Source organism: Solanum stenotomum, chromosome 6 (assembly GCF_019186545.1).
Source record: "Solanum stenotomum isolate F172 chromosome 6, ASM1918654v1, whole genome shotgun sequence".
Classification (NCBI taxonomy): domain Eukaryota; kingdom Viridiplantae; phylum Streptophyta; class Magnoliopsida; order Solanales; family Solanaceae; genus Solanum; species Solanum stenotomum.
In genome coordinates, this window is record NC_064287.1 from 25,014,074 (window position 1) to 25,038,628 (window position 24,555).

Here is a 24,555-nt window from a genome sequence, read left to right on the forward strand (position 1 = left end):
CTTCAAATAATAATTTATATATGATTATATTTTTTTTAAAAAAAATATTCCATCCCACCTAACCCTCCGCTTCTAATTCTTTTTTTCTCATTTTGTGTTAGATGATTTTTAGGAAAATATTTTTTACTTGCCACAATTTTTTTTTAAAAAGTTTTCATTTATGTTATATTCGGTACACAAATGTAAAAAAAGAGCCCTCAAGGCCTAGTTCGAGTGGCAAAAGGTGGAGGGTTTGTGGCATAGGTCGCAGGTTCAAGCCCCACACCATGCAAAGCGAAGCCTGATATTTAAGGGGAGAAGGGTAGAGGGAAGGTCCATTCTCCACCGAGTTTAGAAGGCTGTGATTGGTCCAAAGGGCGGGTCCAAATATATATATATAAAAAAAAAATTCCTATAACTATATGTACATATCTAACACAAAACGAGGAAAATGTAAATAAATTAGGAGCAGAGGTTATATTATATAGGGTGGGGTAGAATTATTTTTTTTTCAAAATAAAATAATATCAACTTTTTGTTTTGGGATTGAGTGGGTGGTTTGGGGTTTGGGGGGGGGGGGAAGGGGTGAAGTATGAATTTTTTAAAATTATTTTATAAACGAAATGTAAAAAAATTAAAGGACAGAGAGATTGTCCAGGGGGGAGGGGGGATACCTGGGAGGAGGTGGTAGAGTGGCATAGGTCGCAGGTTCAAGCCCCATCTCCATAACTTCTTCTTCCTCATAATCTTCCCATCTTGAATCATCCCACCCCCACCCCTTCCCCCGACCCTTCCTCTTCACCATATCCCCTAATCCACCCCCACATTTCTTCTACCTCTTCCCATATTGTACCTGTCATTTTAATTGTGTCGGAGGTAATTTCTACTTCCTTATCAACAAAGAAAATGGCCAAAGAGTACATATGTTTGCTCACGCAATCATTCACAACACCTCGTAGCCTCTTTATTTCTTCTTCACTCATTGTATTATTTGTCTACCTATTTCTCTTTGATTGTGACGTTTGAATTCAAAATTGGTTATTTGAGAGTTCTAGAATGATTGGGGAGAAGGCTGTTTATACAGATTTGGGCGGAAGAAAAAGGGCAAAAGAGTGGGAGGTTCTTGTTTGTGAAATGGAGGCCGAATTTAGATGGGTCTTTTTGAAAAACATATTTCTAATGTTTTCAAAATTGAAGGCAAGAAGAACAATGTGCAGAATTTCAAGATGAATTGTATAACTTCTTTATTATTTTTGGTGTAAATAGAAAGTCTTAGTACAGGCAGAAGAACTTTTTGATGTTTTAGACTATTTGTGACAAAAAGCACAGATGGAGTCAGTCTAGTTTGTAATACTTTTGGAAGAGGTGCTACTTTGATGTAGTATACCTGTGGATAAATAGAAGAAAAAGTTACCATTCTAAAAAAAATAAAAAATTGAACGCAATTTTATCTATAGCATTTTAGATGATTTTCACTGTAGTGACCCATCTTCTAGCGCCCTTCTTTTCTTTCTCTCATCCTCCATTTTAGTCACTTTCTCACTACCATTAAATAACAAAATTTATAGTAAAATACTTTAACAAGACTTGGGTTGTCTTTAATTTCCTCTTCAACACAGAAAATTACAACGAAAGAAAGGGCAGGGGGAGGGGGAAGAAGCGAAGATAATATCTAAATAGCAAAATAGATGAAAATGCTTAGAAGAGAAGATAAAATGGAAGTTTTGGAAAGACTACAAATTATTCTAGTTAATGGAAGAAGTCAAGTAAGGAAGGGAAGAGAGTCACCATGAACATGCTATATTTGGAGATGAGTTTGAGATTTTCTTTTTTTAGAAAATAGAATTTGTAATGATAAAACCAATGTGATGGTTTATTTATGATGTGACAATTTTATCTGATTTGGATAGTGATGTGTTATATACATTCGTGCGATTGAGATACACACATGGTCAGGTGGGTTTAAAATTACACGTGTTCCGTTGGCAAAATTGTGGGTAGAAGGGTCCAAGTGACAAACGAAGCCAAGTACAGAGGTCTCTTAGGTCATTCCGCCTAATATTTTTGTTACTCCACCATTTACCTACCCATCTGTTAATGATTTCCATGTTCACATTACTTTGTTGTAGCGTTGCCACATCAAACATAACAACAACAACATCATACCTAGTGAAATCCCACAACTGAGGTCTGGGAGGGTAGAATGTACATAGACCTTACCACTACCTCAGGGAGGTAGAGATGCCGTTTCCGAAAGATCCTCGGCTCAAATGCACCAAATTCCAGTATAAAGAAGGAGAAATGAAGAGAATATAGCAAATAACAAGGAAACAATGCAAGCATCTAGTAGAGAGGAGCCAAGACAACAATAAATCACGTGATAGTCGAAACACCGTAACCAACATACTTGGATAGATTATTTAAAAGACAATAATAATAAACAATGATAAAAATTAAAATAGAAAAAAACAAGAACTACTATGATACAACTAATACCATCGCAAACACCAGCCATCCTAAGCAAGACAACACTACACTCCTATAACCTTCTACCCTAATACGTGCTCTCCACCCCCTCTTATCTAGGGTCATATCCTTGGTAATCTGAAGTTGCGTCATAACCTGTCTTATCAGGTCTCCCCAATACTTCTTCGGCCTACCTCTGCCTTTCCTCGTACTCTCTATCACCAACCTCTTGCACCTCCTCCTTAGTGTGTCTATGCATCTCCTCCTCACAGGTCCAAACCATCTCAGTCTCACTTCCCTCATCTTGTCCACCACGAAAGCCACTCCCACCTTATCTTGGAGATTGTCATTTCTAATCTTATTGCTCTTAGTATGACCACACATCCACCTCAGCATCCTCATCTCCGCAACATGCATCTTTTGGACGTGGGAGTTCTTGATTGGCCAACGCTTAGTTCCATACAACAATGTCGGATGAATCACCACTCGATAAAATATACCTTGAGTTTCGGCGGTACCTTTTTATCACACAAGACTAGTGGCAAACCTCCACTTCATCCATGCTGCACTAATACAATGTCTAATATCATTGTTGATGTCATCACTCCCCTGAATTATAGACCAAAGATATTTGAATCTATCTCACTTGGGGATATTTTGTGTCAAGCCTCACTTCCATAACTACCTCATGCATCGCATTATTCAATTTGTACTCCACATATTTTGCCTTAGTCTGACGCAACCTAATCTTTTACCCTCCAAAGTATGTGTCCACACCTCTAACTTATCATTAACACCATTGCATGACCCATCAATCGGAACTATGTCATCCAAAAATAACACACACCACGACACCCTATCTTCAATATCTCGCGTCAATACATCCATCGCCATGGCAAATAGAAACGGACTAAGAGTTGACCGCTGGTGTAATCCTATCTCCACAATGGAAGTGCTCTGAGTCTCCTCCCATCGTTCTTACTTGCGTTTTAGCTCTTTTGTATATGTCCTTTATCACCTTAATATAAGCCACTAGTACACCTCTCACCCCTAGACATTGCCACAAGACTTCCTTTGAGACTTTATCATGGGCTTTCTCAAGGTCAATGAACACAATATGCAAATCCCTCGTCCTTTCCCGATATTTTTCCATCAGTCTTCTCACAAGATGGATGGCTTTTGTGGTCAATTACCCTGGCCTGAACCCAAATTGATTCTCGGAAGTAGACTCACCCCTTCTCACTCTCATCTCCACCACTCTGTCCCAAACTTTCATAGTGTGGCTTAACAACTTAATATCCCTCTAGTTGTTGGAATTTTGTGTATCACCTTGTTCTTGTACAACAGAACCATTGTACTCCACCTCCATTCCTTGGGCATCTTAGCCGTCTTAAAAATGATATTGAACAAGTCAGTCAGCCACTCCAAACCTGTTCTATTTGTGCTCTTCCAAAACTCCACTGGGATCTCATCTACTCAACCTGACACTTTTTTCCCTGCTCATCCTACTAATAGCACGCTTCACTTCCTCAACCCTAACGCCTGCAAAACCTGAAGTCTCTGATGTCTCTCAGAGTGCTCCAAATCACCCAAAACAATGTCTTTGCTTAATGAGGGTCTCCTCCACTAACATCTTGCCTTCTTCATAGTTCATCCTTGATGCACTTCACTTGATCCAAGTGTTGGTCCTTCCTCTCCTCACCTTCGTGAGCCTGTACAACTTCTTATCTGCACTCTTGTCTCCCAGTTCTGTATACAGTGTTTCAAAAGCTACTACATCCCCACTACTACTTAAAGCTCCCATCATCGTCAACTTCTCCCCAATTACACGGGAGAGGGCAGGTGTCAAACATAAATAGCCAATAATTTGGCTTCCGAGGCCTCTACTCAACTTGAGACACAGGTGCAGTAGTTGGTGCTTGATTGCCATTTCACTATCCATTTTAGATGGGTGATGGATTTTGTTGATCTGAAAAATTCACTGTTGCTTTTAGACTTTCTGTGTTCCATACATTTAAGAAATATGTATTACTTATTAGTTACTACTCTTGATGTCTAAACTTCTTGCATGGCTTGTTTCAAAATATGTTACTAAGAACATGTATTGTTAGCCTTACCCAAGAAGAGAAAAGAAGATGTATTGTTGTTTATTCAAAGTATACTGCTAATGCATATGATGGATAGCTAAATGGTTAAGGCTAAACAGTTATACCTGATGTAATGCAGTTTGGTGTCCCACATCGCTAAAATAGATATTTACATTGTAAAGGGGGCTTGAGAAATAATTCAGTCACACGTCATTAATCTTGCGCATTCTCCGAATGATGCTCTTTCTTTCACTCATCATGTAATGAATTGAGTGTGAACCTCTTCAGTCTTGAGCCAAGAAGCCCCAATGCTGAGGGTTTATGCTTCTCAAATTTGATATCCTCATGACATGAAACCAAAATTATTCTCGGTAGTAGAAACATCGTATGTATAAAAAGATTGGATAATTAAGGAAAAATCAAAACAATCTGAAGCGGTAGTCAAAACTAAAGTGCATATAACCAAATGGGGCTATCTATACAGGCAAAATGGTCTGGTGGACCCTTGTACTTGTATCAGTTTGTATTCTGAACCCTTCTACTTACCCCTTTGTCATCTGGACCCTTAAACTCAATTAAAATGGGACTTTTAAGCCCCTCCAACCATGTGTGTAGCTCACTCTCCTTTATATAATTGACATGTCATATCCACGTCAGATATATTAATACCACATCATAATTATTTCATAACTATTTTTTAAAATTTTAACCAAAATTATTTAATAAAATGTAAAATAATAAAATTTTAATTTATTTTTGGCACTTTTAAAAGTGAAATTGCATACATCCAATTCTCCCTATTTTCACGACCAAAATCGACCGGAGAAAGCCATAGCCGCTGTCGTCGTCATTTTTGCCGGCGAAATCACATATACTTTCTCCCTCACCCGTCTTCATCTCCGCCGCACACCATCACTATTTTTCTTTCCTCCTCCAACCTCCACAAAAACAACCTAAGCCGCCGCACCACCAGATCTGGCCGAAAAACCTCTTTACCGCCATGAATGCACCCTCACCCACCTCGTTCTCCTATCCACTTGCCAGTGTCGCCTCTCTCTCACACTCTATTGCGAAACAGTGGTGGCGTGCACCACCAGCGCCGCTTCTCTCTCACGCCACTGCGATTCAGTGGTCTCCTGCAAGCGCTGGTCCGCTTTCGCCCTCCGTGATTCTACCCATCTCTTACCGGAGAAGGAACTAAGGATGCTAAGAGCTGGCTCTTACGGCCTCTGAGAGAAAGCAATTTGCAGCTATTTGCGCTTGTTGCAATATGGATCTCAAGCAAAATACACGATTCTCCTTCTCTAAGTGTCTAATCCTTCAAGTCTCTGGCTGACGACACCATTAAAGAGCAGCATTTTACAACAAAGGATTTTCTGGAAGCTGAGCTAGTGAATTTGAGATCGGCATGTTAAGCATTCCCTTCCGATTCTTCGAAGATCTACTTACAAAGTTCAGTGAAGTTGCCAGAGGTGGAAAGCAATTAAAGCTTTGGAGAAGAAGAAATGACTTTTTAATTAATTGTTTTTTTTTAAAAAATATTTCTTTTAATAATTTTAATATTTTTTTAACCTAAAAAGTTATTCACTCGCCTTAAGGTGCGTGAAGTCACAGACCTTCGCCAACTCAGCCATCTTAAAGACACATAAGCTTGGTCAATGGTTGGGGTCCAGATGATAAAGGGGTAAGTAGAAGGGTTCAGAATACAAACTGATACAAGTATAAGGGTTTACCAGACTATTTCGCCGTCGATACAAGAGGTAGTACAGCAAAAGAGTCGTACAGCAAAAGAGTCGAACCTTAGAATGTGCTGGTAGACCAAGAAAACTAAGAAAAATGTAGTTGATTCCAGTTTGAAGGTGCTAACTGCAAAGAGAGAGAGCCATGCTGCAGCTGAACAACACTGAAAAAATATGCTCCGTGAGTCACGTATTTCTCAGAGCTGCTAATCATTATCAAATGATGATGCTATAACTCAAATTCTGTTGCTAGTTTGCAGTTGATTTTTCTTAAAAGAGTTGGATAAGTACCTCACTGGACAAATTGCTTGCAATTACTCCATGTTTGTGTTCTAATCTTGAAAATTTTCCCTTGTTTCTATAGCTGCAAGTTATTCAATACTTAACTGTTATCTCCAATTAAACTCTGATGTTCTGAATTGTCACCCTGCATTTCACCAGGAAGAAGTAGCACCTCAGTTAGAACCTGGAATGATCCCATCAACCATTGATCCAGATGCAGCTGGGTTTGTTGAAAAGGGAAACAAGGGACCTAAGCGCCCTGTTAAGATCAGTGCATGGAAACTTGCCAAATTGGATTCCAGTGAAGCAATGAGAGCCGCAGCAAAAGCTAGAGCATCCTCATCTGTTCTACGTCCTGTTGATATCCGTCGTTTTGATACTGAATTAAGTTCCAGTGAGAATATGAGTGTCAGAAGCAGTATCAGTGCTGATACCGGAGGAAATAGAGATATGAGAAATGAATTAAGGAATTCACTTGCTCCTAGTCAAGGTAGCCGAGATGAGTATGAAACTGGAACTCACAGTGTCAGTAGCTTTAGCAGTCCCAGCCATGTGCATGAGTCAGTCACACTAAGTCCTCTCCCACAAGCTCACAGTTTAGGCCATCTCAATGCCGGCATTGTCCCAGAGAGGGCTCGAATGTCTCGGGCTGCACCACCTAATAATAACCATCACATCTTACATTCTTCGGAATTTGATGAGAAAATCATGCAGAGGAATAGTACCACCGATCCATTATTGCTTTCAGCTGCTGCCCCAGCAGCTTCTCTGCTCAGAGACGTTAAACGAACATCTGTTGTTTGGGACCAAGAAGCTGGAAGGTATGTGTCCGTTCCGGTATCAGCTTCAGATGCTCGTACAAGGCTGCCTATGCAAGGAGGATCATCAAATCCAAATGCTGCATCTGCTAGCAATGACAAGAGGCCAGTCCCTGTCCCTCAAGAACCTTCACAGCCTCCTGCGAAACCTCCAGTCGAGCAGTCAGAAAAGCTTATGTATACTGGAGAGTCCATATTCTTTGGTGGTCCACTTTTGCGTGGTCCAATTAAGGATGGGCTGAGAAATGAGAGTGGCTCTGGTTCCAGAGAGAGCCAAGAAAGGCTGCCATTTAATTTACCTCGCGAATCCAGGTTCAGAAGGGATGCAGCCTCCCATCAACTTCCCGTGTTTGTTCCTGGTGATTTTGGGTCAAATAAGTAAAGCTTACTGGACTAGCAATGATTGTTCATTTATCATTTGCCCCTGCATAGCAAGGCTTCAACAGAAGAAACCCCTCGAGCTATAGCTGTTTTTTGTCTTCCAGGAACCTTGCAGTTTGTTGCATACACTCCAAGGTTCCAGTGGTTTCTTCGTGACGGATTGTCTAACTTAGCACAGCAGAAAATGAATGTAGTATGGAGTAGATGCACTCCTTGAATTCCTCTTTGAACCTTTTGTCTGTACAATTGAAGCTTGAACGGTAGGGTGGCTTTGTCTAGCAATTTTGCAATGAGAATTACCTACATGCATGAGTTGAAAACAGTAAACAAGATTTTTTCTAAATGATGGTATTATGTGTTCAAAAACGTAAACAAGATTCTTTCTAAATGATGGTATTATTTGTTCAAAAACAGTAAACAAGATTTTTTCTAAATAAATTGAAAACAGAAAATAGAAATAGTAAACAAGATTTTATTCGGTATAAACTTAAAACAGAAGACAGAAACTTTAAACAAATTATCCATTAGTACAAATTGCATAGACCCGCATCCAGTCCAGCCAGTAGGTTTTAAAAACCCACTTCAACTTGCATCCACCCGCCCTGCACAATCTTAAAACCGCCCTGCCCCATTGCCATACCTATCCTCAAAGAATTTAGTTTTCTCATTGCACCTGAGGTTTTGGATTACTCCTCCCAAAATAAAATGGATATACCCATCGCTGGAGTAGTGGTACATCAAATGCTGACGACTTCATTAACCGCAAAGACGATAACAAATCACTGAAGGACTTGATATTTGTTTGTTAGAAAAATATGCAAAAGAAGTTCAGAAATTCGCTACAAAAAATTGAGACTAGTATAATGAATTTATAGTCAATAAAGGATAGTATCCAAAAAGTCACAACCCATTCATTACGAAAAGATGCTAGTCAAATTGCATTTCTTCTCCTAGTGTCTAATCGGGAAAACACTTCATATTCCATTTACACTTCTTAAAGGTCAACAATCTTCCACATGTAGAAAATGTGATGAAAAACATGCTTAAAAAAGTTGTATGATTCGTACATAAATATTAACTGTATTTTGATTTGTAGGTTTTCCTTTGAATTATTTGTAGTTAAAATATATCGGATACACTCAGACAATCAGTAGATGTGATATCTTTGAACCATCGAGCTTTGGTGTATATCTAGACAATATAAGTCTCATAATTATCCTTTAATTGTCTTTGGTTCTCACTATTTTGTTTGTTTTAGCCATGGACATTGTCTGATTCATAAGTGTGTTGAGAATTGACCTTACATAATTCTCCTTGAATCGACTTACACTTCACACTTATATGAGTGATTTCTAAATGTGTTATCCTGTAGATACATTGTTTAATATACCCCATATCAAACTTAGAAACCATTAAAATGTCTTCAACACTTTATCATCTTTGTTACTGGACATTGTCTCAACATGATAATGGACCAAAAATATAGTTATTTTGACAATGTTTAATCATCATTAATGACTTTGTTTGATCTCTTTAAACCTATATCTTGGGATCTCTAATGTTCTAGGTAGAGTTTCTGGCACGATGACTTGACTTGTGCTTGACCATAGTCACATTTTCTTTGATGATTTTTTAATCACTTCTTTAGTTAGGCCTTTTATAAGTGGATCTGACATATTATCTCTTGATTTACTAGTCAATTGTGATAGTTTTACTAGAGAATGTTGTCTAATGGTATTATGTCTTCATCGTATGTGAAAAGACATTCTGTTATACATAACCCTCTAGCCCTTCCTATTGTCGCTTGGTTATCATGCATATAGGAGCCAAAGGTTTGGACCAAAAATGAAATGTCTTCCGAGAAATTTTGGAGTCATACAACTTCTTCACTAGCTTTGTCTAAAGCTATAAACTCAGACGTCATTGTAGAGCGAGCAGATGATAGGTTATAATTAATCACAAATTTTAGCAAATCTTCACCTTTTATTTACTAAACTTTTATTGAATTTGAGTTAATATCTAATGAATCATACGCATTACGCCTGTTTCATTGGGTAGGATGTTTTTCCAAGATAACAAATGAGTTTGGAGTCAAAACAAGTAACTTGAGACTTCAAACTTTGAGAGGAAGTCCACACAAAATACTCAAGATCAAGTCGGGGTACAAGGATCAATTGTACATAAATAAAACAGTGCCAAAATGAAGAAATCCAGCTCAAAAATGAATTAAGACCGAATGAAAAAAAGGGAAAATGAGTGGAGGATAATGTTATGACCCATGTCCCACCCTATGTAAAGACAAGACCCAAGAGATCAATTGTTGAGAAATAAAGAAACGTACCTAAATGAGTGCAGTGAAGTGATGAGCTATGAATTTGGAGATGTAAGCAATAGCTGTGCCCACACACTTGGAATGCCAATCATGGAGGGAGACAATGAGCTGGAAAGAAGTTGAAGCCGTTGTGTAGTAATTGCACGTTTGGAGCACCAATTGTGTGACCATTCAGTGTGTTTACAAGACAATTTTAAGTTGAGGTCAATTTTAAAATTTCGTTAAACATAACTCTATGCTATATAAGGTGGAAACTCTTCCCAAATAAAGGTATCTTGGTTATGAGCGGCCAAAATCTTGAAGAACTCCTAGAGATTAACATAATTCACTTCTTTCCATCACCATTAGATTCAATATGAAACTCTGAATAAATCGTCGATTGTAGTATGTTCTATTTCATGTTCTTCTGTCTTTTTTCTTTAATTATAGAGTAGTTTTTTTTTTTTTACATTTTTAACACACATGGTGTATTGATAATTTATTTTGGATTTTGATTCTTATTTTTATGCTTGAATTTGTTTATGGAGTTTGTATTGAATTGCATATTTGTTAATTAGAATCGGAAGAGGAATAAATTTACACTATCTTGTTTGCTTTGAATCGTTATTTCTTTCTAGTAATCGAAATTTTTTTAAAAATCATGATTTATTCAAAGAAAAAAATATTTGAAAGATATTTTTCTTCGGACTAAGTCACAAGTGTTATTCTTGCATACATATGTTCACGGGGTTGTAATTAGTTAATTCTTCAAAGTTCAGATTTAGTCAAAAGATAAACTAAATCTTAGGAATTCTTTAATTAACTATCGAATCTATGATAATCGATAGGACTTTAAACATGAATATGGAAGAGAATCATATGCCAATTATTGACCTGCACTTGTTTTGTCTACTAGCCTTACTTCTCACATTGATAGTAACCTTTGCTCCTTTGATCAAGTGTTTAAATTTGAATTATTAGGCGTAATTCGTGGTTATAACCACAACCAATCAATTATTAATTTCCTAAATAATATGTAGCAAGACTTTATTTGATTCACTATTTGTACCAATCTCTATGAGATGATTTATAAAATTATACTATCTTTGGATTTAGAGAACTCAGTTTATATTGTGTTTTGCGCTTATTAATTTTGGCGGCATTGCTGGAGATTGACAACAAATAGTATTCAATAAAACTATGTATTAATTTAGGCCTTTATTCTTTTTATAAATATTTTTACTTCCTTATTCACGCTTGATCTATTATATATTATTTGTTGATGGTAAGTTATAGGTATGAATATGAGGCTCTAATATATAACACAATCCTCATCCAAGGATGTTGTTTAGTAAGATCAAGAGTTGGAGAGATCCCTATACCTACTAAAAAAGAACTTGCAAACAAATTTTTAGGACAATCATCTAACTAGAGTATCATGGATGAGAAAGTGAACAATGTAGCACTACAAAGACCTTTGGTAATTTCAGACTTGATCTAATTGTATTCCCAACATGTGTTATGTCTTACTGTGATCCTTTTCCAACAATAATTTTATTATATCCATTGTAGTGTTTAATGTTAGATAAAATACCTGAATTATTTGTCATATAGCTATTGGATCCTGAGTTCACATAAAAAGTGTCATCTGTAAAAGATGTATTCCGCAGATTGACAACAACCAATGCTTGTGGTAGTTCATCTGCAAATTGATAAGAATAGTCCCACCTGTAAAAGCACTTATAATAGTATGATTATTCCTACCACAAATTTCGCATGACTCAGTAGTGTTCCTTTCATTATTTCCACTTTGGAAGCTTTGATTATTCTGAGAACCTGATTATTGTCTAAGAGGCTTGAAGCTTGTTCCTCTTGAGTTGAAGTTATCGTTTCCTCTTCTCTAAGAGTAGTATCCTCTTTTCCTGCCCCTTTGGGCAGAGAACGTCATGTTATGGTTTTGTTGTGACATCTCCTCTTCATCCTCCCTCATATCAAAATCCTTGAGAGCATTAACAAATTGATTAAGCGTGGGATATGGTGTCTTACCTAGTATGACAGTCTTTTACTTGAGATCTAAACCTCTAGAAAAATTATTACTTTGCTATCTTTATCCACAAGTTTGTGAATAGCTGCAAGGCTATCACATATGCCTTTGAATTCCTTAATGTATTCATCAATCTTCTTGGTTCTTGGCCTATTACTTTGCAGTTGTTGTTTAAGCTGAAACTCCCTATATTTTGTTGCTTGAAGATAGGATTCTTCCAAGAATTCTCACATCTTTTGGGGAGTTAAGAAACCCATAGTCAGGTACATGTTTTCTTCTATCAAGGTTCTTGATATCCAATGCCTTAGCATTACGTCTTTCTCCTCTAGTTATCAATGCTACCATTATCTTCTACATCCTTCTCAATAGTAGTAGCTGCAGATTTCTCAACAGCCTTTCCAGTGGAACAACTATCTTTAGTTGGTTCATTCTCCTTGATGATATGTTAATCTTATCACCTGAATCAATTATATCATTTGTTTCCTCCATATAAAATAGTTTGTTGGCTTACGTTTAATGGAACAAGTGTCATGGCGCAAAATCTCACTAGACTGTGAGGGCACCTACCATCCCCATAGACGAACCCCATCCCTTTATAATTTAATTAAAAATACTAAAGAATGTGAAAATTGAAAAGTTAAAAATCAAAACAACCTCGAGACCTGGTGGCACTAACACAAAGAATATCTATGAACATAAAATAAGTCCAAAACATTACAATCATTGTCTTGAAGGAAATAAAACAAAAAATTAAAGGAGTGTCTAGAATTCGGTATTGCTTAAGAGAAAATAGCTCACCCTGAATTCCAACATTCACAAATTTTAATCACAAGCAGCAAGTCAAGTACCACTAGTACCTGACTTAATTCCTCACGCAAAAAGGTGCAGCAAAGTATAGAGCAAGTACGTGAAATACGTCTACTCAACAAACTTTGATTACTAAATCCTTCCTATAAGCGATAATGAGAAAATACTTAGTGTTTTTTCCACAAGTATAATTAGATCATAAAATGAATCACCTCACTATAATAATTAAACATGTGTTTTCCCAAAATAAATCAAATACACAATTGATAATTTCAGAACGTGTCTTATATGTATCAAAACAAATCAATACAAGATTCATCTCAATAACTCAATAAAAATATAATACAACGCAATGCACTGGACAAAAACCTGTATACACCCGCTTTCTTTTTCGGATAGTCGGGATCCAAGGGGAGTCATGAGGTACATATACCTCCCTGAACCATTTCCCATCAACACAATAACACTTGTAAGAACCATTTCCCATTAGCACATCACCCCTCACCAGAACCATTTTCCATCGACACAATACCACTCGTTAGAATCATTTTCCATATACTCCACCTATTAGACCACGCTGTCTTTACACCAATTCACTTTTCAGAACTAGTTCCCATCAATGAGAAATAGTTCCGACTAGTGGTATTGTGCCGATGGAAAATGGTTTTGGTAAGTGGTGATGTGTTGATGGAAAATAGTTCAGACGAGTGTTATTAAGCCGATGGGAAATTTTTCTGGCAGGTATATGAACCTCATGAGTCCCCTTGGATCCCGACTATCCGACATAAGAAGCGAGTCATGTATACTAGTTATTGGCCGGTGCATTACATTTCATTTGCATTGCATTTTACGTTAATTTGGCGTTGAGTTATTGAGATGGTTCTAGTATTGATTTGACTTGATATATCCAAGACACATTGTGATATTATCAGTTGTGTAATTGGTTTATATTGGCAAAACATATGTTTTAATTTTTATGTTAAGGTGATTTATTTTATGACCTAATTATACTTGTGGAGAAAGAACCTTTTAAGATTGTCTCATTATAATTTCTAGGAAGGGTTAGTAATCAAAGCTTGATAAGTACATGTGTTTCTTGTAGTCACTCTATACTTGCTACACCTTTTTGCGTGTAGGAATTGAGCTTGGTACTAGCGGTACTTGACTTGCTGCTTGTGATATAAATTTGTGAATGTTGGAGTTTAGGGTTAACTGTTTTATCTTTAGCAGTACCGGATTCTAGAGACTCCTTTCATTTTCTATTTTATTTCCTTCAAGATAGTGATTTTAATTTTTTTTTCAGACTTATTTTATATTTGTAGATGCTCTTGTATTAGTGTCACCAAGTTTTGTTGTTGTTTTGATTTTTTATTCGTCAATTTTGCATTATTAATTTGTTAATTAATTTATAAAGGGATAGGGTTCACCTATGGAGATGGTAGGTTCCCCCACGACCTAATGAGATTTTGGGTCGTGACAACAAGAGACAGTGAGGTGATGAAGGGAAGAAGTGGATAGGGTATTGGTAGAGGGAGCCATTACAGTTCGATATATGGTTATTTTTAGATAGAATACTTAGAGAGCAGAAGTTCTGTTGCCATGTAGAATTATCATGTAAAAGAATGAAAGAAATCAAGGATTGTATTGATGAATAAAACTGATAAATACATACTCCTTATATATGAGTTGTTGCAGAGTTTTTAGAGTCCTAGGCTTGCTACACATAAAGTTATACTACAATACAAATACAATTACAAGAGTAGAGGCTTACTACTACTATTACAACTATAACTCTTTAACAAGACACAATAGCCTAGTTGACTTCATCTAACACAATATCCCTATCCTAGTGCGACCTGTATCTTTAAAATCTAACAAAGTTGTACCATGTTGGTTGTACTACGTTATACAATTTGTTTCTTATCTTCAGCTACCCTCATCATCAACACCCCTTTAAAAGCTACCATAATTGTACCATGTTGTACAATCTGTTCCTTATCTTCAACAACAAGTAGGTCATATTTCTACTACACTATCTGAGAAGGCTCACAAAACTCCTACAAGTGGCTCTGATAAAACTACAAAGAAAATGATGAATGCAATATCACTAAGTGGGAGGTTGTTGCCTGAATAGAGTGAATACTTCATGTGTGGTGTAGTCCTAGAGAAAGTTGAACTAAGAGAGGAGTAAGAGACTGAGAAGTATGCAAATGGGCACCAAGAAGAAAAAGAGAGTGTAGAAGGTCAAATAGAGGGTTGAAGAGATCAAACACATACCCCCTAACCATTCCCTCAGAAGGTCAAAAGAAAATAGTTAGGCAAGTGTTTTGGCTTCTTCTTGGAGATGCTAAAAGAATTGTACATAAATATACTTTTCCCAAAGGTACTGCTCAAATTTCCTATTTACCAAATTTCTAAAGAAGATCTTGTCTGAAAAAAGATAGTCTAAGGAGAACCCGATTGTCAAGTTAAATGTGTAGTGCAATGCCATACTACAAAATAAGATGCCCCAGAAATGTAAAGATCTGAGAAGTTTCACTTAGCCCTGTTTTGTGGGAAGTGCAATTTTTTTATAAATTTTAATGTGATTCAGGAAATTACATCAATCTCATAATGTTATCTATGTTCAAGAAGCTGACAAAAGAATTATAGATACCGAAGTTTGCACCTGTCTTATTGCAATTATTAATTGATTAGACCACTATAATAGCTGATACCTTAGGGGATTATAAAGACTGTGAAGGCCGAAGTGGAAAAATTCATATCACATATGAATATACCTCTAATACTAGGGAGACCTTTGTTATGCACTTTTAGAGGGTCACTGGATGTTTATGAAGGGCGAATCACACTTAGAGTTTGAGATGACAAAGTGGTGTTCCGAATGAAAAAGATGTTGAAATACACCAAGGAAGAGTCAATTGCTTACTCATGTTGTAATATTGACGTGGAGCAAAGTAGTTCGGAACTACCAAATGATATTCATAACTAGGCGTAAAGCTTCAAGAAGTTTTTCTTACCTCTTATTTTATTTGTGTATCAAGGGGCCATGATACAAATCTAAGTATGAGGTAGGGAATGCATATGTATATAATTAGTTTATTACTAATTTTAGTTCTAATCTGTTTAGGCAATAACCTCTTGGTTTTTTTGTGCCGCGGTTCTTTTGAGGATTAATTTGTTTGAACCGAGTGTAGTTAATATGTTTTAGGAGTCTAGTGACATTCTTCTTGATCTTTTTATGTCTTGAGAACAATAATTCCTTGTTTATGATGCATAGGCTCATGTTTCACTCTCTTATAAGTGGTAGAAATATTTGTATTGTTTCAATTTGTTTTTAAGGAGAGATTCAAGAAATTCTGTCCTGATTGAGTCTTGTGCCTATGTGTGGGTCATAATTTTGATATATTCAATGTATGTGATTGACGCCTAGAACATGTGACAATGTGTGAGTGAGAACTTTGATATGTTCAGCAACTCAAAGATATTTAATTACTAGAAAAAAAATCAAGGGTGAAAGAGAAACTGAACTCAGACAAGGGAGGAGTTATTCAAGTAATCAAGATGGTTCAATTCAAGAGATAAGAGGGTTTTCCCCAAACCCACAAAAGAGCCTAAACATTAATATATTCATTCAAAAACTAACTTATAAAATAAACCCTAATTTTACTATTTATAATAGTATATAAACTAACCTGAGCTAGTCACAGTAATACTCTTAAGCTAAAAACAAGGAAATTATTTTGTCTACCCTATTAATTACTTAAAATATAGTCTCTTGATTAAATTTCCACTTTAGTATATTGTAGACCTTCCATACTTCTTTCATTAATCTTCTAAGATCTTAAAAATACTTTGAATCTACTTAACAATCTTCATATTCAGGATGACTAATACATATCTCATCATTCTCCCCTCCTTGAAAAGAATTCGTCCACAAATTAAAGGCATATCAAAGGAGAAAGCAACAACTAGACAAGTATTATCGTAATTCTTTAAAGTTATATCAATACAACAAGGATCATCACTGGGATAAAGCAAACTAACTTAAATTTCCTAACAACATCAAGAATCACTATAAGCATCCCCCAAAACATCAATAAGAAATCATCATTAGAAATTGAAATCAAATTAAGCTCTTTAACTAGATCACACCAATCTTTGAATGACTTGTCATCACACTTCAGGAAAGAAGTATTGACATAATCCAACAAGAATGTATCTTTCAAAAGTGGAGTAAAATAAGTAAAGAAATTAATACTCATGCTAGCATCAATTACATTATTGGATTGTCATATAGCTTGTAGCCTTCAAAATTTGCTACATTATCAACTCCACAATAAATATCACTATGCTCATCTTTAAAAATGGTCATGTTATCTTCAATAAAATATTATATTTTAAAAGAGAAAAAATGATATAGAATGAAGAAACAAAACATTTAAATTCACTCTTCAAAATATAAATATCATATTTCATAAGATTACCCATGATATGATCTCTATGAAGGAAATAAGAGATAGTATCAACAACACTATACATACTCTAAGAATCAATTGTTTGGCCTACAAACGCTATAATTCTCACACTAGTTGACAAAAATTGAAGCTCACTAGAATCAACAATTTAAATTCCCCATTTTAACTCAACTAGTGGAGTAGAGTCAAGATGCAGTAAGTCATTACTACTTTAAATATGATACATGTTACCATCAACATAATTAATTTCATCAAATTAAATAAAAGTAAAATAAAGAATCTCATTTTTCATCTTTATCAAATAAAGGTGGAGTGTCTTACTTAAAATTCTTATTTTTTTCAACAATAACCAAGTTCATTGTCAACACTAACTTAAGTTTCACTAAATAACACATAAGTTTCTTTAGCTAGTGGCATATCATAACACACAAGTTGGATATCATAAACATTTCAAGAGCTTATCTCGAAGTGATCCTCAACACCATCATCAAGAATAAGAGCATTATTTTGACATAAAGAATATTCAAAATTCAAAACAATATATGTAGTCAAAAGAATTCTTTTTAAGCCTCCAAATTGATGACAAGTGTGACCACTAGTTGCAAACACGTTATACTAATATATATCATCAGAATTATTTGCACAAGTAATTTCAACCAGTGATTGACTACAAATTCAACATGACTTTCATAACTAAGAAAATATTTATTTTGCTCTAAAAGAGATTGATTTTCACCTTAACTAACTTTTGTTTATCAAACTTACTTAAAGAAAATAAAGTACTTGGATTGGCCCTTTTACCTTGAAATACTCATACAATTCCTTCGTTATTTGTGTCTTTATCATTTAAATTTGCTTGACCACTTGAAGAAGTAGTGGGTATCTCAATCAACTCTTGAATCTTCAACTATGGAAGACTTTCCGTTATTGTTTTCTTCATGCCTTCATTTTCAAACGTACCTTTAAAAGAGGCATTACAATTAGAAAAATATGAATTAGTAGAAAACTTTCTCAAATTCTCTTTTTCTTCACTTATCTCATTTTTTCCCTTTTTCTCCTTTTCAAATGCTTCTCTCTTTTTTGTGGCAACACACTCGCTATCCTCAAGTGAAGATCTCTTTTCTTTTTCTTGGGTTGCTATTGTAATTCTGTTACTTCTCTCAATTTTTTTTTTTAGATTTGGACATGCTCCAAGAGTTCCTTATATAGGAGTAGGATGACTCTTCACATCAACTTTGAACTTTAAACTTTGAGAATCATCATTTTTTCTCTCTTCATATTCTTCTTTTTGACAATTTTTTTCTTCATGTTTTGGCTTTCTTCTTTTCAATCTTAGCAACTCCTAGCAGGGGCGGACCCACGTGTTGCCCAGGGGGTTCACCCGAACCCCCTCAAAAAAAAATTACACTGTATATATAAGGTGAATTTTCTGGATTTATGTGGATATATATATTTTGAACCCCCTCAATGACAAGGTGAAGGAGATAGCCCAGTGGCAGCTCCCTTCAAAGTTAAGCCTGACGTCCAGGGATCGAATCCCTGGGTTAGCGTTTTATTTTTTAGTTTTTTAGTTTTAGTTTTTTTTTTTTGCTCCAGTTCCGATTTTAATGTTTTTTTTTTTTTAATAAAACGTGCTAAAATGTGGTGTTAAACCCAAAAAATTCAAGGGTCCCAACTCCCATACTCCCATTCCTAAAAGCTAATAACTTTTTGACTTTTCAAATCCCTAAATCACTTTCTTGTTCTTCCCCAACTCAAAACTCAAATATTAAAATCATCTCCCATAATATTCTATTGTTGATTATTTCATACTTGATACTTCATGCTTGAATCTCACATTCAATTCGAAATGAAAAATCAAAACTCATGCTTATTGCTTAAAAGGTAAAAGCCTTTTTCAAGCAATGAAACCTCGTTGAATAGTATTGTAAACGTGCTTGAGAAGTATTAGCATTGACCTCTTTTTGGAGTTTGTAGTTAGCACTCTAGTCCTAGAGTGAGACATTACGAAGTGCTAATTTTTTTTGTTCTAGTTAGCTCCATTTTTTGCTCTACTTAGCATCCTAGTTCTAGATTGACATATTGTAAAGGGCTAACTTTTTGTTTCATTATAATCACTCATGTTAGTTTCAGATTTCTTGTAACGAAACTAACTTTTTGTACCTATAAACTATATACTACTACTTCCTTGAAATTTTATTTTGTTGGCTTATTTACACGTTTATACTTTTATTTTTCGAACCTCCTGAACGAAAATCCTGGGTCCGCCACTGACTCCTAGTATCTTTTTTTCACCTTCAAAGGTGTGAATGGTATGAAGAAATAATCTTGACCTTTTAGGTTAACATAATACTTGTTTTTTTTTTTTTATCAAATGTAGCTTCTCTTTCAATCATAAAAATTCCAAGTAACAAATGAAACGCTTTCATTGGAATAAAATTACATAGTACTTTATTATAAAATTTGTGAAGACATAGTACTTTATTATGAAATTTGTGAAGTTAGAACTTCATCAAAACTTATTTTCTGTTCTCTAAAGTTTCTTTTTCATTTGATAGTGACAATCATATAGGGGATGATATTTTCTAGTATTCAACTTTAAATGCTTAGCCCTTCTTGAACTTGCAATACTTATGAAACATTATTGTGGATAATTATGGAATCACTAAGTCCTTCTATTCTACAATAAAATATGACATATTTTTTTCTCTATAAATTGATCAATACATGTTTCGTCACACTTATATTGTTCAACAACATGATTTTATTTTTATAAAAAATATTCAAGACATCATTAGGTCAATGTACAACACTTCTACCATAAGTAGAATATTTTTTCATTTGTCTTAAATTTCTTTTCAAAGATCTACCACCTCTTCCTCTAACAAAATACATATAAGTACTATTATAATTTTCATGTTTAGAATTATAATAATAATTGGAAGATGAAAAAGAATATTCTCTAGAAGTTTCCTCAATATCATCATCAATCCTATAATCACTTTTCTCACTAATAAATTCATCACAAGAAGAGTATGTGGAAGAGTCATACCTTAAAGCATCATCATCTTCAAAGTCATTGTTAAAAACATAAGAATCTCCATACTCACATTCTTCACCATAGGAATCATAATCTTCATCTTCTCAATAATTTCATCATAGTAACTCTCATTATCTTTATATCCATAATCTTCAAATTCATCTTTACAAGAATCATCAGAACCTATAGAAGACAAGCTTGCAATAATAAAAGTAGCAACAAAATCGAAGTACCTTACAAATTCACTCCCTCTCACTCAAGATGAAATCACTCAACACTCGTATATATACTCAAGGTCAATGGTTTTAGACCTTCCTAAATGAATCTCACCAACTTTTGTCATTTTTCTCTCAAAGGAATTTCCTCAAATCTCTTCAAGAACCAACAATTCAATCAACTTAAAGTAAGCATTCAAGTATCGATTCATAGTCAAGATGATGATTAAATAAAAAGGATAATAAAAACTAGTGAGACTTGAATCAAATAATTCACAAAGAAAATTAAGATAAAAACAACAATGAAGACACAAAATGAATTTAAAACACTCAATTACTAATATAAAGGATAAAAAAAAGTATCCTAAAATACTAGCAATTGTTTAGTTATAAATGATGATGATTAAAATCTAGAATCAACAAGAAATTCATTCAAAATTACTAAGATTAATCAAATTTATCAACACCCAAAACAAATCAAGTTTATCCAATCAAAATATGGAACATTTCTAAACATCACCCGATGATTTTTGAAGTAAAGAATCAACTGTAAACTTTAATTTTTTCAAGAAAATAACCTAATTTTAAATTTAATATTGATGCAAAAGCCATCCCTAAATCTTAAAATTAGAATCTGACACAATTTATCCATATTAAAAATAGATTGAATTCAAAAGATGGGGCAAATATTCGCACAAAAGAGCTATAAAACTCTATATTTTGTAGTATAGAAAGTGCTAAAATTTCAACTGCAAAAATGAAATAAAATTAAACAAAATCAACTTCAAATGCTCTCAAATTTGGTATTCGACCACTTTAGGATATATTTAATAAAATCCAACAATACCTACTAAAAATCAAGCCAATTTCTAGGTTTGAATTTATTTTAATAGAAGAAAGCTAAAAACTTGTTGTGATAGTTTTTTTAAGCTCTAATACAAATTGATGTGATTATAGATTCAAGGATACTAAAATAAACCACAACGAATCAAGCAAGATATACGATTATCAAATAAAAAGGAAGAGGAAGAGGAAGAGGAAGAGATTTAGAAGAAAGAAAATATAATTTAGAAACTAAAACACATTTAACATTACTAGAATAAAATTCAATGTGAAAGAGAAATTCAACTCATACAAGTGAAGATTTATTCATATAATCAATATAGTTTGAAGATATAAAAGGGTTTACCCCAAAATTACAAAGGAGTCTTAGCATCAAATCTTCATTTCAAAATTAACAAATAAAATGAACCATAGTTTCTACTGTTTATAATAGTAGACAAATTAACCTAAGTTAGTTACGATAATACCCCTGATCTAAAAGCAAGCAAAACAATGCAATTATTCTATCTAGACTTTAGCATATTGTAGACTCTCCATAAGTCTTTCATTAATCTTCTAAGGTCTTCAAAATACTTTGAATCTACTTGATGATCTTCTTACCTATGAAAACTAATCCACATTCCATCACTTCGAATGCACCGCGTACGTAGGCAGCGAGCTGAAAAGCAGTTGAAGTTGTTGCACGAGCATTAATTGTGTGTTTTAGACATCAACTGCGCGACAACACACCGTGTGTGTGAGGATGTTTTAAATTGAGATCAATTTCACAATTTTATTGGACATAAACCCATGTATATGGTTGAAACTCATCTCAAATTCGGGTATCTCAATTATGCGTGGTTGAAATCTTGTAGAACACTAGATATCGATGAAAGTTTGAATCAATTGTAGGTTGTAATGTCTTGAAATTTATATTATTCTTTATTTTTTCTTTTATTATAGAGTAATTTTTCTTTGGACTTTTTGACACACGTGGTGTATTGATAATTTACAGTGAATTTTGATTCTTTTTTTTATGCTTGAACTCATTCAAACATTTTAAACTGATTTGCATATTTATTAACTAGTTTGTTTAATCAAAAGAGGTATAAATTAACAGTTATCTCTACACTATATTATTGGGTTTGAATTTCCATTTCTTTTAAGTAATTGAAATATATTTTAAAATTATCAATTGAATCAAAGGATGGAAGACATTTTTCCTTTCGACTAAGTCCTAAGTGTTATTCTTACATACATACTTTCACGGAGCTCTAATTAGTTTATTCTTTAAAGTACTTTCATAGGGATATAACTGCTTTATTTTTAAAGTACTTTCATATTCTTTACAATTACATTTAATCGAAAGATATATTTAAAACTAAAAAATTATCTAAAAAATTATCAAATTCGTAAAAATCGATAGGATTTTAGACGTGAATACTGATGAGAATCATATCCTACTTCTTTCAAAAGTTTGTGAAAATATGTTTTCATCTTTGCTTAATAAGGGTCTCCTTCAGTAACATCTCGCCTTCTTCATAGTTCATTCTTGATATACTTCACTTGATCCACGTGTTGGTCCTTCCTCTCCTCACCTTCATGATCCTGTACAACCTCATCAGCTGTTGTCTCCTAGTTCCATATACAATCTTTCAAAACCTGTTGCATTCCCACTATTACTCTAAACTCCCATCATCATTAACTTCTCCCCAATTACACGGGAGAGTACATGTGTCAAACATAAATAGACAATAATTTGGATTTCGAGGTCTCTACTTAACTTGAGACACAAGTGTAGTAGTTGGTGCTTGATTGCCATTTCACTATCCATTTTATATGGGTGATGGGTTTTGTTGATCTGAAAATCCCATACAGTGTTGCTTTTAGACTTCCTGTGTTCCATACATTTAAGAAATATGTGAAAGGCGGAGGTACGAAAAGGGTTTACTAATTGGATTTTCACTCATAGAAAGCCTGAAGTTCGTCCTCAACTGCTAGCAATTCCAAATGCTCAAACAGGGAAGAAAAAGTGGTATCTGTTATAGATCCAAGGCATTGATTACATACAGAAATCGTCACACGAGAATAGGTGGAGGACTTATTAAAGGCATATCTGGGGGAGAGAGAAAAAGAACTAGCATAGGGTATGAAATCCTTATTGATCCTTCTCTCCTCTTACTCGACGAACCAACTTCAGGCCTTGATTCATCCTTCACAAGGAAGGAACAAGTCATCTACTGATGTAGCTAGTGTTACTGAAGCTTTTGCTAGATATGCTATTGGCTTAATTGGCTCTAAACCCTCCCACCAGATAAAGGAATAGAATTTCAAGTACAAGTAGTCGTCTACCTGCTCAACAATTCCAAATCAAAATTGGAAATCTTTATTGGACCATGATGGCCAGCTAAAACTTAACGGGGTTGAAGCATCTTCTTGGAATCACTAAGGAAGTAGGAAAGGATCCAGGGTTGCCTGAGGCCCTGAGAGCCAGGATGCTTGCTCTTGAAGATGAAGTAAACATGGTCATGGGCCAATATCTCGGTGCTGTTGAAGGTATGAATGAACACTTTACCCTAATTGGTTGGGGGTGGGCGGGAGCTTAGTAGTTGCTTAGTCTTTCAAAAGTCAGACTGTCGTAAGCCCGATGTACTCCCTTCGTTTCACAAAGAATGACCTCCTTTCCTTTTTAGTCAGTTTAAAAAAGAATGACCTCTTTCTTTTTTTGGTAACATTTTAATTTCAGCTTTCCACGTGGCATGTTTAAGGCCATAAGATTAAAGGACAATTTTGTACATTTGACATAACTTTAAATTGGACCACATATTCAAAAGTCTTCTTTATTTTCTTAAACTTCATGCCAAGTCAAACTAGACCATTCTTTGTGAAACGGAGGGAGTATTACTTATTAGTTACTACTCTTGATTTCTATACTTTTTGCATGGCTTGTTTCAAAATATGTTACTAATAACATGTATTGTTAGCCTTACCCACGAAAAAAGAACATGTATTGTTGTTTATTCAAAATATACTACTAATGCATATTATAGATAGCTCAGTTAAATGGTTAAGGCTTGTCACGACCC

General features: G+C 34.8%; 1 protein-coding gene across 1 annotated transcript in view; it reads left to right on the forward strand.

Annotated features, from left to right (window-relative positions):
- Nucleotides 1–8,082, forward strand: part of LOC125867126 (probable protein S-acyltransferase 19) — a 1,047,372-nt gene extending 1,039,290 nt beyond the window's left edge. The window contains exon 10 of the mRNA XM_049547553.1: nucleotides 6,713–8,082. Coding sequence (XP_049403510.1) covers nucleotides 6,713–7,753 — 1,041 coding nt within the window. The 3' untranslated portion in view covers nucleotides 7,754–8,082. The remainder of the gene's footprint in view (nucleotides 1–6,712) is intronic.
- The last annotated feature ends 16,473 nt before the right edge of the window (nucleotides 8,083–24,555 follow it).